General features: G+C 54.2%; 1 protein-coding gene across 1 annotated transcript in view; it reads right to left on the reverse strand.

Annotated features, from left to right (window-relative positions):
- The window catches only part of TMEM132C (transmembrane protein 132C), a gene marked incomplete at its 5' end in the record, with an annotated part of 203304 nt that overhangs the window by 61421 nt on the left and 126928 nt on the right, over nt 1-14955 (reverse strand). The window contains one exon of the mRNA XM_042911161.1: nt 7315-7498. Coding sequence (XP_042767095.1) covers nt 7315-7498 — 184 coding nt within the window. The remainder of the gene's footprint in view (nt 1-7314; nt 7499-14955) is intronic.

Here is a 14955-nt window from a genome sequence, read left to right on the forward strand (position 1 = left end):
CTTCTCGAACCCAGAGGATATTGCCAACACACTTCCCCACGGACCCGACGCAGAGCGAAGTCATTCATCACTTGTAGATTGACAGGCGGGTCCAAGCGCATCTCTGCGACGCCACCTGCCTGTTAATGCCCATCCCATTGCCCACACCGGGTTCTCTGGACTCAGCGAGGGAAAGGACGTGGAAAAGCCACCGCAGGAGGCTGCCGGCTGGACAAATCCAACCGTGGGGCTCAGGGACCCCGGCAGATCCCTTCACCCTGTACCTTCAGTGTTAATTTTGTACGAAGCAAGGATGAAAGACGACCCTTCGGTGGTCAGGACCACTTCCTGGCCGTGTCTGCTTTTGCGGATGACCGTGCTGTGCTCCCTGGGAAGAGCTGGAGGGAGCCCGGAGCCTGCCGCCCTCGGGGTCCTGGCTGGAACTGGAAGGCCCACTCAAAGGGGCGGGTTGCAGCGTGTGCGATGAGGGGCTCCCCACAGAGTCACGGGCAGGAGCGAAGGAAGTAGCCAGGGGTGGAGAAGCTGGGAGCTGTTAGGAGCCCCACATCCAGGGCAAGGGAAGGCAGCCAGTTCTGGGAGCCCAGAGGGAGGAGAGCCAGGGAAAACAGATTCCCCTGCAGGACAGGAGCTGTGGACAGAGACGACCACGCCCTGGAGGGTCTGTAGCAAGATGGGGAGGGGACCAGGTAGACTGGAAGGAATTTAGGATGTCAACACAGCTTCTCAGGGTCACGATTCAGCCCGCCACAGGAGCCTCTGTCTCTCTCTGCTCTGTCCGGTCTCCCGTGGTGCCTCCCACTGGCTGAACACCACCAGAAGCCAGAGGTCCAGGGGGACTGGGGGCGGCAGTCCACAGAGGCAGAGCAGAGCACAAGGGCAAGCCACTGCCGACGTTCCCCCCCGGCAATCCTGTCCTGCTACACGCTTGGCCAGGGGCTCCCGGGATCTCTCAGACCCGAATGAATCTCCGTGACGCCCGGGAGAGGTGAGGATTAAGATCATCATTCTGCAGACATGAGAACAAGTAGAAATCTCTCCTTTAAACAGCCCTGGACATAGCCACTTGATTTCCAATTTGATTTTATGCGGAGAGATGTAGACACGTTCTAGGAATCTTGAAAGCTTGACATAAGGAAAAAAAAACACAAAACAACAACACCCGAGTTCCCACCATGTTTCAGGAGTCAAGGAAAATGATTTCATTTCAGGTCTGCAGAGGCCAAAAACCTGTTCAAAATTCGGGGTGAATCTTTCCAGGAAACTCAGGCTGGGACTAAGCCGGTCAGTCCGGGAGCAGAGGGCCTCTGCCTATACCTGCCCACATTAGGGGCTCCTGCCTTCTCCAGACTAGGCATGGAATTGAGTCTTTTATTTTGGAATCAACGCCAGGGAAAATAGAAACAGCATAGCTGTTCCACTCCCCTTCCCTGCATTCCCTTATGGTTCCCTGGTCCTGTCCTACGAGATACCGACCTGTGTGCTGTCTGCCCCCCCGCCCCCCCGGGGGCCAGACCTGTCGGTTCACTGCCTGTTTCCCAGGACCCCTCACAGTGAACATCCACAGTGGCCTTCACATCAGGAGGGCTCGGCATGAGCTTGAATGGATTCCGCTGCCCCTTTATCCTCGAAAAGAGACCACCACCCCTCTATCCCCGCCGGCTTACAGAAACCACCACCTGCAAGGCTGTGTCTGGCCGCTGCTCACCGGGTTCCAGCTTGTGATGTGAATCCTCTTTTCTTATGTCAAAGAACTGAATCTCAACACCTCTCTGGCCCCCGATGCTCCCTCATCTGGGGGTTTGTGCTGACCACGCCTGACCTGGGCTGCCCCCGGGGCTCTCGTGCGGACCTCTCTCTGCCTCTATCCCCTCCCGGCCCCCGGTTCGGAGTGGGCACAGTGCGGGCGAGGCGGTGGCTGGAGGGGAGGGGACGCTTGAGGCCACAGGGCTGAGACCCGGGGCTTTCCTGCCTCCAAGTGAGCGGGAAAGGGGGCGAGCAAACAGTGGCTTTGCGGGGTCAGGGCTCCCCACACACAGTAGGGCCAAGGGACAGAGTGGCTTTGGAGGTCCTGCCTCGACGGCTCCCTCTGCAGGAGAGCTGAGACACAGCCTTGCGTTCACCTCATGGACTCCCTGGGAGCCGGATGGAACCTGCAGCCGAGAGGGACCCAAGGCTCCTGAAGAATCACCTCATTCCCAGCTCCCTCCCTGGATTTCGGAGGGCGTGTGAGAAGGCCTGGTTTTCAGGTGAGCACCGTGCCCCCTGAGGCCCACTGCTCACCCGGTGATCCTCTGTCTTAGGTTTCTGACGGTTTTTCTTCAGAATGAGCGACAATGGGGACAATTTACTTATTTCCCAGACCTGACCAGTTGGCTCGCTAACAGGTAACATAAGGATTTGCTTCCTAGTTACTTTTTGAAAAAACAGAACAAAACCAAAACACAACATTTCTCATCTAGAAAAAAAAAAAGAAAAGAAAAACCTTGCGGGGGATGACGTCACACGAGCACCTGAACACGGGCCGGCGGTCTGTGCCCCGCGCGGAGATGTGGGGCCGTCAGAGATCGCTTGGGTGAAGCCGGTTTGAATTCACTCACAGTTACTCGCCCACAAACGGATTCTGGGTATGACATCAGTAGTTATGCCATCTTCCAAAACGCGACAACCCCAATAATCACATCATGCTCCAAAGAGGGCTTTCTTGTCCCTTGGAAAGTGGGACAAAATAATATCTCCTATCCTTATCATGATTTTACTTTTCATCATATCTGGATGCCTTCTCTGTTTCTTGTAAATGGTTTTAAGTGGATTTATTTTGAGAGAGAGAGAGAGACAGAGAGAGAGAGAGAGAGAGAGAGAGAGAGAGATGGCACAAGGCAGGGAAGGGGCAGAGGCAGAGGGAGACAGAGAATCCCAAGCACAGAACCTGATGTGGGGCTCGATCTCACGAACCGTGAAGTCATGACCTGGGCTGAGATCAAGAGTCGGAGGCTTAACCCACTGAGCCACCCAGGCGCCCCTGAATGACTTCTCTGTTTAAACTAGGTAGGACAGGAGCTAGGCTCTTACACCCTAGAACTGGTGGTGATGCTCTGTGTCGTAAGCCTGCAAACTTTCTCCCTGAGGGGCCAGATGGAAAGTATTTCAGGGTTTGCTGGCCGAGAGGCAAAATGGAGCATACTAAAACGCTCCTTACATAACTATTTAAAATGTAGCTGTTTGGAAACACATAAACGATTCCCAGCTTGCAAGGTATACAAAACACAGGCAGTGGATTGACTCTGGCCCACGGGCTATACATTGTTGATGCCTATTCTTGGACATACGAAGTCCGGAGCAATCATTCTCTGACCTCAACGTATTAACGGGCCCTGGGGGTAGATGATACCTTCTGTGGCGAGGATCTGCTCTTTGTGTCTGTCTGCTCCCCCTTTCCCAGGGGCAGCCAGAGTTTCCCATCATGCACCATGCCCACCCACTCTCAGTCTGACTCCACACCTGCTCCGGGAAGACAAGTCCCCCAGACCCCTCCAATCAGAGCATCACGCCCTTTGGCTCCAGGGACTGGCTTTAGGTTGGTCACGCGACCCGAGCCGAGCCAATCCGTTCTAATCAGAGCCAGTGCCGGGAGATTTGCTTGAGTGTTGGCACCGAGGCGTCTTTTGCTCTCCTCCTGCTGGACCCGATGCCATGAAAATGTCAGCGTGGCACCGCCCAGCACAGCCTCCTGCACGTGACTCTAACCGGGAGAGACATAAGAGGAAAGCAGAAGGGAAACCACCTTCCCCGATGACAAATTTTGCTCAACTCGATCGTCAGCACTCCACATCTGGTCCGCCAGACCAGCAGCACTGGCACGACTCAGGACCTTATAAAAGTACCCAACTCAGACCTCCTGAATGAGAATCTGCCTTCACGAAGAGTCTCCAGGTGATCTGAGCGCACACGAGTGAGAACGCTTTCCTAGATGTTTACCTTCCGTGAGCCATGCTTGGGTTGGGTTGGGTGGGGTGGGGAGGGTGTGTAACCCAAAGAGCTCTGATCTGTTTCCTGGAGTCCATCGTGGGATTCAGCGCGTTTGCTTACCAGCTCTTACCGACGCGCCCTGGTAACAGTAATGTGAGAGGAATGGCGTTTGAAGTCCGAGAGAGACTCGTCTCCAACCGTGGCTGCACCACGGAATCATCCGGTGGTGCTTGGTCCCACCTCCAGTGATCCGCACTCGATTTGTCAGGGTGACGCCCCAACTGCACCAATTTCTAAACCTCCTGGGTGGTTCACCCGTTCAGCCAGCATTTAGAAATCACCCTCTCGGGTCTCCTTCAGCAGAGGTCGGATGCTTTTTTTTCCAGAAAGGGCTGGCAGTACGGGCACTGTGGACCACTCAGCATCTGCCCCAACTACTCACTTCTTCCTGTGACCAGCGGAAGGGGTCAGGGATGGACGGGTGTGGCTGCGTCCCCAACAATCTGTACTTAGAGAAGCGAGCACAGGCTGGGTTTGGCCCTGGGGTTGTAGTCTGTGGGTTCCCTGTGCACAGAGTGGCTTCACTGCTTGGGAAAGGCACCTCAGCCTCCTCACCCGTCAGATATTAGGAGGGGCCGCGTGTCCTGTTTGCTGCCCGGTGTCCATTCTCGTGTTTTCTAGTGAAACGATCCGGAAACCGCTCTGCTCTCAAACTCATGTGGTTTGTGCGGTCGATCCGCATCTTGGTTTGGGTCTTCCCAGAAGGATTCCATTGCAAGTGGTTTATTGGGAGGGGCAGACAACCTCAGTCAGGGGGTGGGGAAGTGAGATAGAGCAGGGCACTCGGGACCACAGCGCGAGGTGTCTGGCCAGAACTGCCGGGCGGGGGAAGGCGCCGTGCTGAGCTGCGTTGACCCACGGGAGGGCCCAGGGCGCTGGAATAAGTCCGTGCCAACTCCCGTTTGTTGCGGGGGAGAGGGCTCCTTGGATGGGGACGTGCAAACTCCTCGGTGCGTCTGTCCTGCCGCACAGGCGGGAAGGACGGCTTTGCAGGCGAGACAGAACTCTCAGGTGATAACGTGCCAGTGCGTGAGGAGGTGGGTGAGGCGAGGGCGGGAGGGGACGTCCACGGCATCTGTTCCAGGCCACGCACACTCTGGGCATGTAGCGTCCCTGCCAAGGCGACCGCCTCGGGCAGACAGCAGGACCCCACAGGAGCAGTCCTGGCAACGAGACCTTGGTCGCGCTTTCTGGAAATGAGCTGGCTGATCTTCCTGGGCTCGAGGCTTGAACCATTTGGCGAGAGTATAGGCTGCCACGCTGCCACTGTGCGTAGACTCAGGGAAGCCAAGAGGCAGAGAAACGGAGTCCCGGAGACAGAGTTGGGTCTGATCGGGCGGACCCGAGGCCAGGACGGATCCTGGATTCTGAGTCACACGGGCCGGCAGATTCTCGCTGTGCTTAAGCCAACTGGGTAGCATTTGGTCACATGTGACCCAAAGAATCCTAATTGATGGATTTCCCAACTTGGTATCAGTGAAGCCTGCTCATCCCAAAGCTGAACAGAAATTGCTTTTGCAATATCTGCCCCGGGCTCCGTGTGAGGGAGGGAGAATTCCGGCAAAGACAGTGGAAGCTGAACCACGCGCCTCTGAAACGCCATCCTTTTGGACCTCCTGGCAAAGCATCCCTACGTGGAGCAAAGCCGAGCTCAGGGATGGCCCTGGACAAAGTCCCAGCGTGCTAGGTGAGAGACCTCAGAGCAAAAGTGCCATCTACTCTCTCACCGTTTTCTCTCCCGGGCTCATTTCCAGCAGCCACAGGGTCGAGCCAGAAGTCGCGGCACGGGTTTGCACTGTGACCCACGCGGGTCAATGACGTGTTGACCTGCCCCGCGATGGTGCTCACCCAGCCCTCTGGAAACCTGATGGGGCCACGGGACTCCCCGTGACCAGCCGCGTGGGTGTGGAAAGTCATTTCCATGCCATCGCTTAGAGAGGCTCGCATGTGACTTTCCACACGTCCGTTCCTCTGTCCCAGAGACCGTGAAGGCCACATGTTCCCGATGTCATAGTTACAAGATGGTGATGCCCCTGAGACGTGGCCCGGAACAGAGCCCCCTACTGGTTGATCCATGAAATATAAGCAAGAATAACTTGTGTTGTGCCGAGCACCTGAGTTTCTGAGGTTGTTTGTGGCGGTAGTCTTGCCTCGCTTATCCGACTAACATACAGAGGGGCCTGATGCTTCCTTATAAAAAAGGAGCAGAGGGGCGCCTGGGTGGCTCAGTCGATTAAACATCTGACTCTTAATTTTGGCTCAGGTCATGCTCATGGTTGTGAGTTCAAGTCCCACGTCGGGATCTGCACTGACATTGTGGACCCTGCTTAGGATTCTCTTCCTCCCTCTCTCTCTGCCCGTCCCCTGCTCTCTCTCTCTCTCTCTCAAAATAAATAAACATTAAAAAATTTGTTTAAAAGGAGCCTCTTGCACTGCTGGTGGGAATGCAAACTAGCGCAGCCGCTCTGGAAAACAGTGTGGAGCTCCCTCAAAACGTGAAACGTAGAACCACCCTACGATGCAGCAATTGCACTCTAGGTATTTATCCAAAGATCACCAAAATGCTGATTCACACGGGCGCTGCACCCCACTGTTTATAGCGTCTCACCCTAACAGGTCCCTGGTCACTATGTCAAATTATGGAAGGAGCCCAAATGAATGGATGATGAATAGATTAAGAAGATATGGTGTATATGAACAGTGGAATACTACTGAGCGATGAAAAGGAACGAAATCTTGCCATTTGCAACAACGTGGATGGGACTGGAGGGTATTATGCTAAACGGAACAAGTCCGGCGGAGAAGGACAACTATCAGATGACTTCACTCACAGGTGGAATTTGAGAAACACAACAGATGAACACGGGGGACGGGAAGGAAAAATAAGATAAAAACAGGCAGGGAGACAAACCCTAAGAGACTCTTAAATACAGAGAACAAACTGAGGGTTTATGGAGGGGGAACGGGCTAGATGGGGGATGGGCACTGGGTTCTGCTCCTGAAGCCGAGACTACACCGTATTTATGGGAACACAGCAAAAGGAGCAGAAGATAGCAAGAAAAACAAGCAGCACAACTGGAGGGAAATCAAGCACATGGCGAACCGGGATGGGGCTGCAGCGAGCGTGGTGAGGGTCGCAGGGCAGTAACCTGGGCTGAGAGAGGCCAGGCTGATGGTACGGCCCCTCCTCAAGGCACAGGGAGGTGCCAGTGCCCTGGAGCCTCTGGAGGCAGCGCGCATCCTGGGACAGAGGGGAGACCCCCCCGGGGCGCAGGCGAGGTCCCTTACCGTGGCCAGGGGGACGATGGCCGCCAGGTCCTTCTGGCTGATGAAGATCTCGGACACGGCCGTGTCGGTGGTCGCCGTCCGTGGGTACTCCACCTGCCAGGTGATGGGCTGCGTCCCCGAGAGGCTGCTGAAGCTGGCTATTTCGAAGTTCATCTGCACGACCTCGCTGAACGAGCTGCTGCTTCTGGAAGGGAGGGAGCAAAGGAAATAAATGGCTTTTAGCTGACCGTGTTCCGTGCGAGGGCCCTTTTCTCTCCTTCGGGCTGTAACTCGCGTCTAAGGAGAGAGCAGACACCTGTTGGGGACGGTGTGTGGGCGCGGCGGCTGGGACGGAGGGAGCGGCCCCCACGAGGGAGGAACCGGGCAGAGTCTGAAGCGCTGGGTGTTCACAGGTGTCTGGGCCGGTTTGTACCAGCTCCTCAGACAAGCGGTGAATCCCGCGGCCTCACCCCTGCAGAAGGAGCCTGGGGGAACTCTGGACTAAAGAGACTCCCTTTGAGCTGAGTTCGGCAGGTGAGCCCGTCGTGGCAGGTGGCTCGCTCACCACCGTTGACCCGCCCTGGCGTCTCCTCCCATCCTGTAGGGGCCGACAATCACAGCAGGGCCCTCGGCGCCTGGATGCAGGGCTGAAGGGGGCTGGGGACGCAGGCGGGGGGGGGGGGGGGGCCCGTGACGACGCGGCAGCTGGGAGGACGTGAGCAGTTCCGGGCAGGGGCGGGGGCACCTCCCGCAAACAGCCCAGGTCACTGTGCCGGCCGGCTGGTGCCAGGTTTCCACGCAGCTGCTGCTTTTCTCCACTGGTGTCCTCCCGGCTGCCTTGCTGGCTCATCGCGGCGGCTCTCCTGAGACCGCGTGACCTGCCTCGCACACCCTGACACGGCCTCTTGTGCCTCGACGGAGGGGCCCGTAGCTAGCGGGACTCTGGTTCCCCACGAGGCGTCCTGATCAACACCCTGAATCCGAGGTGAGCCCAGACACGTGTCTCGTTAGCAAGCTTGCCCCAGCGGGTGTGATGCTTTGGGAACCCGCGACCGTCCAAACTTCTCGTTTTTTCAGACACCGCGGCGAAGACCCCCGAAAGGGGGAATCGGCTTGCTCACGACCCCGCAGAGTCAAAGGGAAGGCAGCATCTCCGGATCCCTGAACCTGTGCTCTCCACGGCAGCCGGAGGCCAAGTGTGGGGTCACGAGGCACCCAGCGAGCGAGCTTCTCCGGTGAGGGGGTCGGCAGACCGCGGCCCGTGAGTCGAATCCAGCCTGCCGCCCGTCTGCGTGAACCGTTTCGCTGGGACGCGGCCCTGGGTGGGCTTTGCGTGTCGTCTCCGCTGCTTTCGTGCTGCAGGAGCGGGGCCGAGTAGCAGTGTCAGCAGCAGAGCCTAGAGTATTTAGCACCTACACCAGCCCTTGTTGCGGGAGGTCAGAGAAAGGGAACCGGGAGAGCTCTCTGAGCTGCCGAATCGACAGAATCGCTACGGGTGGAAATAGGCAGGAAGGAGGCTTTCCAGGCACGCAGCGGAGTCTGCGGGGCAGGATGCTGGTGAGCCGGAAAGCCGGGCAGAGGAGGGCCTGCCGTGCCCGCTTGCCCGCGTGCTGTGCTCCGGAACGTGGGGGGCCGGGCAGCCGATGGCAGTTATCGCAGGCTGGCGTCCCACGTGTTTCCGAGGGAATCGAGGGGAATTTTCCATGGCACGTCGAGAGGGAAACAGGTCTGCTTACCAACTGCACCCCAGGGCTGCCCGAGTGGCTCAGTCAGTTAAGTGTCTGATTCTTGATCTCGGCTCAGGTCACAATCTCACAGTTCATGAGTTCAAGCCCTGCACCTGGCTCTGTGCTGATGGTGCAGAGCCTGCTTGTCATTCTCTCTCTCTCTCTCTCTCTCTCAAAATAAATTAATAAACTTAAAAAACAACAACAACCCTGTACCCCAAACAGAGGCCGGTACCACTACGATGAGTTGCCAGAGAAACCCTTCCCTTTGCTGGGGTGATAAGGACACACCCACCCGATCTTTGAGGGGCTTGCTCAGCAGCCAGAAGGCTAATTCTCCAGCCCATCACCCTCAGCCCTGTTCGGCAGCTGGGGGAGGAGGTGACGGGGAGGTGGCCGCACTGACCAAAGCCCCCCGGGACTCGGGGATCTGCCTCGTGCTCTCCGGGCGGGAAGTGGTACCGAGAAAACCACGGTTTACGGGATGCTGGATACCCCCGTGGGAGGGAACACAAATCCGTTGTCTGGTGCATCCGTCCATGAGCTGTGCAATCTCAAGAACGGATGACTTGCCTTGGAAAATGAGGAAGAAGTGTCTGGAGTCTGGGATGTTTCCAAACTAAGAGAGTCATACTTGGTCCGGCAGCTAAGCCCGCAGGGACCTGAGCCTGCTCGATTCGGCCCCCAGAAATCCTTCCCACCTGCTCTGGCCCGGTCTGTCTCTTCCCTGGGCGACAGGCGGGGCTTTATTTCAGGGGGTCAACTGTGCTCTGTTAGCAAGAACCCCCGCACGGGCATCTCCTTCCTCAGCAGAGCTGGGTATGGGCTGAGTACGCTGGAGACGTCCAGTGGTTGCTCGATAGACTCTGCTCAGTCTATCTTCCTTGGTCACGGATGAGACAAAAGCCCCAAGACCCTGCTGTGGCCCCACTGGGATGTGCTGGAGTCTGCGACGTGTCTCAACCTGCACCCATCTTCATTTTCTTAGAAAACTCTATTTTGAGCATCACGGCAGCCGGCACCACCTGCTGAGACTAAGTGCTGTCATCTAGACGATTGAAATGATGGCCTTCCCCTTCTCCAGGTAGGACACTGGAATGCAGAAGGGGCAGCTCAACTCAACCCGAGCTGCGTCCTCTTCCGCTGCAATTGTGCGAAAGGGGGTCTCAGTGCCGGACAAGAGAAAAGAGACGCGGAGTTTGCCTTTGCGACTTTGAAAGACATCGTGTTATATGGTTTTTGCGGGCGATAGGTGACTTCCCTAAGGTATTCTCAAGGTAACGTAAGAATAAAGACGACAAGCGACAACTGGGTGGCTCAGTCGGTGAAGCGTCCAACTTCAGCTTGGGTCACGATCTCATGGTTCATGAGTTCGAGCCGCACGTCGGGCTCTGTGCTGACAGTTCGGAGTCTGGAGCCTGCTTCCGATTCTGTGTCTCCTTCTCGCTCTGCCCCACCCCCACCTGCGCTCTGTCTCTCAAAAATAAATACTTAAAAAAATTAAAAAAAAATAAAGACAACAAGCCACCGTGTATGCAATGTTCTCTGCGTACCAGGCACTGCACCAGGTCCCATGCATATATTATTTCAAATCCCAATAAAATCCCTTTCAGAGGTAATTGTGGTTCCTATTTTGCACAAATGCCAGAGCAGAGCACTTTCTCAGGTCCCTGCACCCAGGAGGGGTGTTTGCACTACGTGGTGCTCAACCAGGGGTGGAAGGCAGTGCCTGGCCAGGTGCCCATCGGGAACCTGCCACAGCCCCCCACTCATGCTGACTCTTGGTTTCAAGATGGAAAAACAATTAGAAGTCACAGTGTGGGGGAAACTCCAGCTTTCCCCGGAGCTGTGCAGAATCCCGGGTCAGAGTAGCATCAGGGTGGTGCTGGGGGCAGAAGGTTGACACAGTTTTGCAGGGGGCTGGGGACCTCAGACCGAGAGGAGCCAGAAGCTGGCCCGTGTTGGCAGGGATCTCGGGAACAGATGCGACAGAATAGGCCAGGCAAGCCCGGCCCGACAGTGAGATGCACCCCAGGGAGGCTCGGGATGAAACATTCTGACTCCAGACGAGGCATTCCTTTGGGAAGAGAGAATCGACTCCTTCGTCGGTTCACTTTTGTGGGACTGTGCTTCTTCCTACCCTCCCTCACCCCACACGGCTTTTACCTGCTTCGTCCCGAAAATCTACATAATGTGACATACCCACAGTAAAGTGAATTGAGCCACAGTTTGAAACATGAGACTTTAGGGGCGCTTAGGGGAGAAAGCCATATGGTGCCTGTGGTCCGGCTCTGCTCATCTGAATGGATACGTGGCCTCCTCGCTCCTGCCAACCGCTGTCTTGTGGATCATGAAGGGTTTTTTTTTTTTTTTTTTCTGGAGTTTTTCTATAAAATCTCTGAATTTTAAAATATAAGAACCTCAACCTTTTAGCCATGATGTTGCTCAAATCTGCATCTCTGCTGCCTGTCAGTTTGCGGTCTCTGGCTCAGGAAGGTGGTATCCCTGTCTTCTGGAGGCAGCATTGCAAAGAAGGGCCATGCTCGTTGGACGATGGGGCCCTGAAGACAATGCAGGGGGATGATTTCCAAACTGTGGTCCCAGGACCCTTAGCATACCAAGGGGCAGTGACAGTGGTGGCTGTGGGACTGGAGTTGGTCCTTAACGTCACCCCTGCAGCACCAAAAGCAACTCCACCCCTACGTGTTGTAATATTGGGCCTCCAAGAAGTACTTATTTAAAGGATGGAGAAGAAAACAAGGCACGAGGGAAGGAAGAGAAGGAGGGGAAAGGTAGGAAGGCAGAAGCAAGAGACAGGAGGGAGGAGGAACCAGGGGGGTGGAGCCAAGACTGTCACGCGAGACTCTGCTAAGGAAACACAGCAAGTGTTACGATCGAGCGCGCTGTGGGTCCTGAGTTCAAATCCTGGCTCCACCAGCTCGGTACCTTTGGGCAACTCGGCCTCCTTTTCCCTGTTTGCAAACTGGAGATGCGACTTGTTCCCATTTCACAGAGTTGGTGTGAGAATAAGGAAATGAGCCAACGGGTGTCACACACTTAGAATGGTTTCGCACCAGCGAACATCAGCAAACATTAACTGTTCTTGTTTTTAGCACAACTTGACAGTGTGTTTGTGCTCAGTGACTTGAGGTTTGACTGCCTAAAGCCACCGTTAAAACATGCCCCTCAGGGCTGGTCCAGGAGTCCCTGAGAACAAGCCACAGTAGAGACATAATTCTCCACCATTCATTGCCATCTGGGATTTATTCGGATTTGCGTTTACTCCATAGCTGTCCCCGTCAGACACGATACCACAGTATCACAACTTCCGCTGGCAGATGGAGGCCAAGAAAGGAAGAAATCTGTGTGTGGTTTTGTCTGTCGTCAGTGTCCTCCTGCTGTCTCTGAGCTGATGGAAATCTTTGCTAAGCTTTTGCCTTGAAGGGCCCAAGAGCCCTGCATGTCTGCCCATCTGGGGCCAGTGGTACTGTTGGAGTAATAAAGAGAAGAATTTAAACACTTAAGTGACTCTAGAGAGTGCCTAAGAACCACCACTTGCTAAATCAATAGTGTAGATTTATTGCAGTAACTCTTGAAAGAAATTTTCAAAATTGGCTTAAAAAAAGCTCTTACTCAAAAACAAATAAATTCCCCCAATAGTCATAATCAAGTTTGGACCTGTGGAAACCCAATTTACCAAACCTTTTAGCTACTGAACTCTATCTCGTAAGAAAATGGAGTCTGGGGGGTGTGTTATGGCACCATCAGGACTCCCATTCCCCACTATGGGGTGTACGGGATTTCAACAGCCACTGTTGACAGCATAATGCCTCCAGAAAGAAATGAGGCTAACAAAATGAAGAAATCAACCTTAGAATAGGGAAGCCAGTCCAGGAGAACAGAGTCATTCAGCCCGGGCTTCTATTTTATGCATTCTGCTTCATGCGAATTTCATGAAGGCAAAGGACACCCGCTTCCCTTCCAGGAAGACTTTATTAGATAGTTCATTGACCCCAATGTCAACACAGATGCCGAAAGGAACTCCAAGAGCTCTCCATGGTGCTGAAGGAATCACGTCAGGATATGAGTTGCAAGGAACACAAGTCACCTTGGGTTGACTGGCAAAGAAAAGGGAACTTACCAAATGCCTCAAAATTACAAAAAAGTGTGGAGAGAAAGACATGGAGAGTAGGCGGGAGCAAAGGAAACTTAAAAGACCAGAGCCTGGGACAAAACCAGTTGTTTTGTCATCAAAACTGATGGTGCCACAACTAATTTTCTACTGTCCTGGATTGTTTTTGCATCAGAAGCCCACGCTCAGAGGGCTGAGTGGAGAAATCCGAACGGCTAAGATAACACACCCTAAAAGATACCAGGGCAGCGAGGAAGGATCTCTTGTCCTTGCTGTCTGCAATTAGCACATAGGGAAAGATGCATGTTAACAGTGCATGGCAGACAGGGGAAGAAAAGCCAGGAAGGTTGCTCTGTTTCCAAGCACCTTTGAACCAGATTAGGAGTTTGGATTTAAAAAAGAAACATCCACCTTCTCTCTATGTCAGCCCCCAAAGCCTGAAATGTTATAGGAGCGGATACATGTACGAAGGGGTGAGGAAAGTGAGTTCTCTACTGCGAGCGTTCTCCTGCAAATCCCATTGATACCGATGACAGGGCTTCAGAGGAGAATCGCAGCCCTCATGAAAACAATCTGAGCCTTCTCGTCCTACAAAGCAGGGCTTTCAGACTTGGCTGCATGTTAGAATCACCTGCAGAGAGTAAGGGAAAAATGATTGATACCTGGGTCTACCCTGGACCAATGGAATCAGAATCTCAAGAGGTGACACTCAGACACTAGGATTTTTAATGCTCAGGTGATTGTAATGTGCGGCCACGGCATCAGCAATTACAGCTACCCACAAAAAGTTTCTCTCTCTGTGACTTCCAAGCACTTCACTTGTAAATTATCATTACTTTTTTGCTTCCCGGCGTCTATGTAGCAATTGTACTGGGTAGGTGTTACGACCACGGGCTCTGAAATCAGACACGCAGGTTTGATTTCTGACTTTGCTCCTCAGTGGGGTTGGGAACGATCCCGGGTGAGTTACTTAACCCTTCAGTTCTCAGCCTTGGTGGCAATCTTGAATGACTTGGTGGAGGAGGTTTAAAAAATTCTGATGTCTGAGTCTCACCTCTGGGATCTTACCTTCAGTGGTCTGGAGTGAAACCGGGCATTCTTAGGGACTCTGCAGATGATTCTAATACGCAGCAAGGTTTGCGAACTGCTCATTTCACCTCTGTAAGAACTGGCTTCTTGATTTGTGCTAAGCCAACCTCACGAGGCTACTGCAGGGATAAATGGTATAGCACGCGTGTAGAGCTTAGAACACACAATCGCAACTATGTTACCACTATAATATTTCTGCTGTTCAGTAACCCGGAAGGACTTGCAAACCTTTGTCCTCTTGGGGCCACAAGACCTGGGATTTGCTGAAGGCAGCAGGTGGGGGGAAAACAGGACCATACCCAAGCCCCCCAGGTCCTGACCCAACGTCCCCCCACTGGGTGTCAGATTCACGTCCACTCTGCGCCTGGATTTGGCTGGAGCGCATCCTGCCACTTATTTTCCTTGCTACAGCATGATGGGTGAGTGTGAGCCCAGGTTTTGGAGGCAAAGCCTTGGATATGAATCCCACACTTAGCCTGGGGTCATTATGCATATCACTCATGTGTCAGTTTCCTCATCTCTGAAATGGGGATATACACTCTGGTCTTGCAGGGTGTTGTGCATATTCAGGCAGATAAATGTGCAAGCTTAACCCACCCTGGGAGCCTGGCACACAGCTGTGTAAATGTTGGCAACTAATCCAATTAGTAAAATAAACTGGGGTCTGCGAGAGGGACACGGGTAAGCTGAACGAAACTGTGGGCCAAGGAGAAC

Source organism: Panthera leo, chromosome D3, assembly GCF_018350215.1.
Source record: "Panthera leo isolate Ple1 chromosome D3, P.leo_Ple1_pat1.1, whole genome shotgun sequence".
NCBI lineage: Eukaryota > Metazoa > Chordata > Mammalia > Carnivora > Felidae > Panthera > Panthera leo.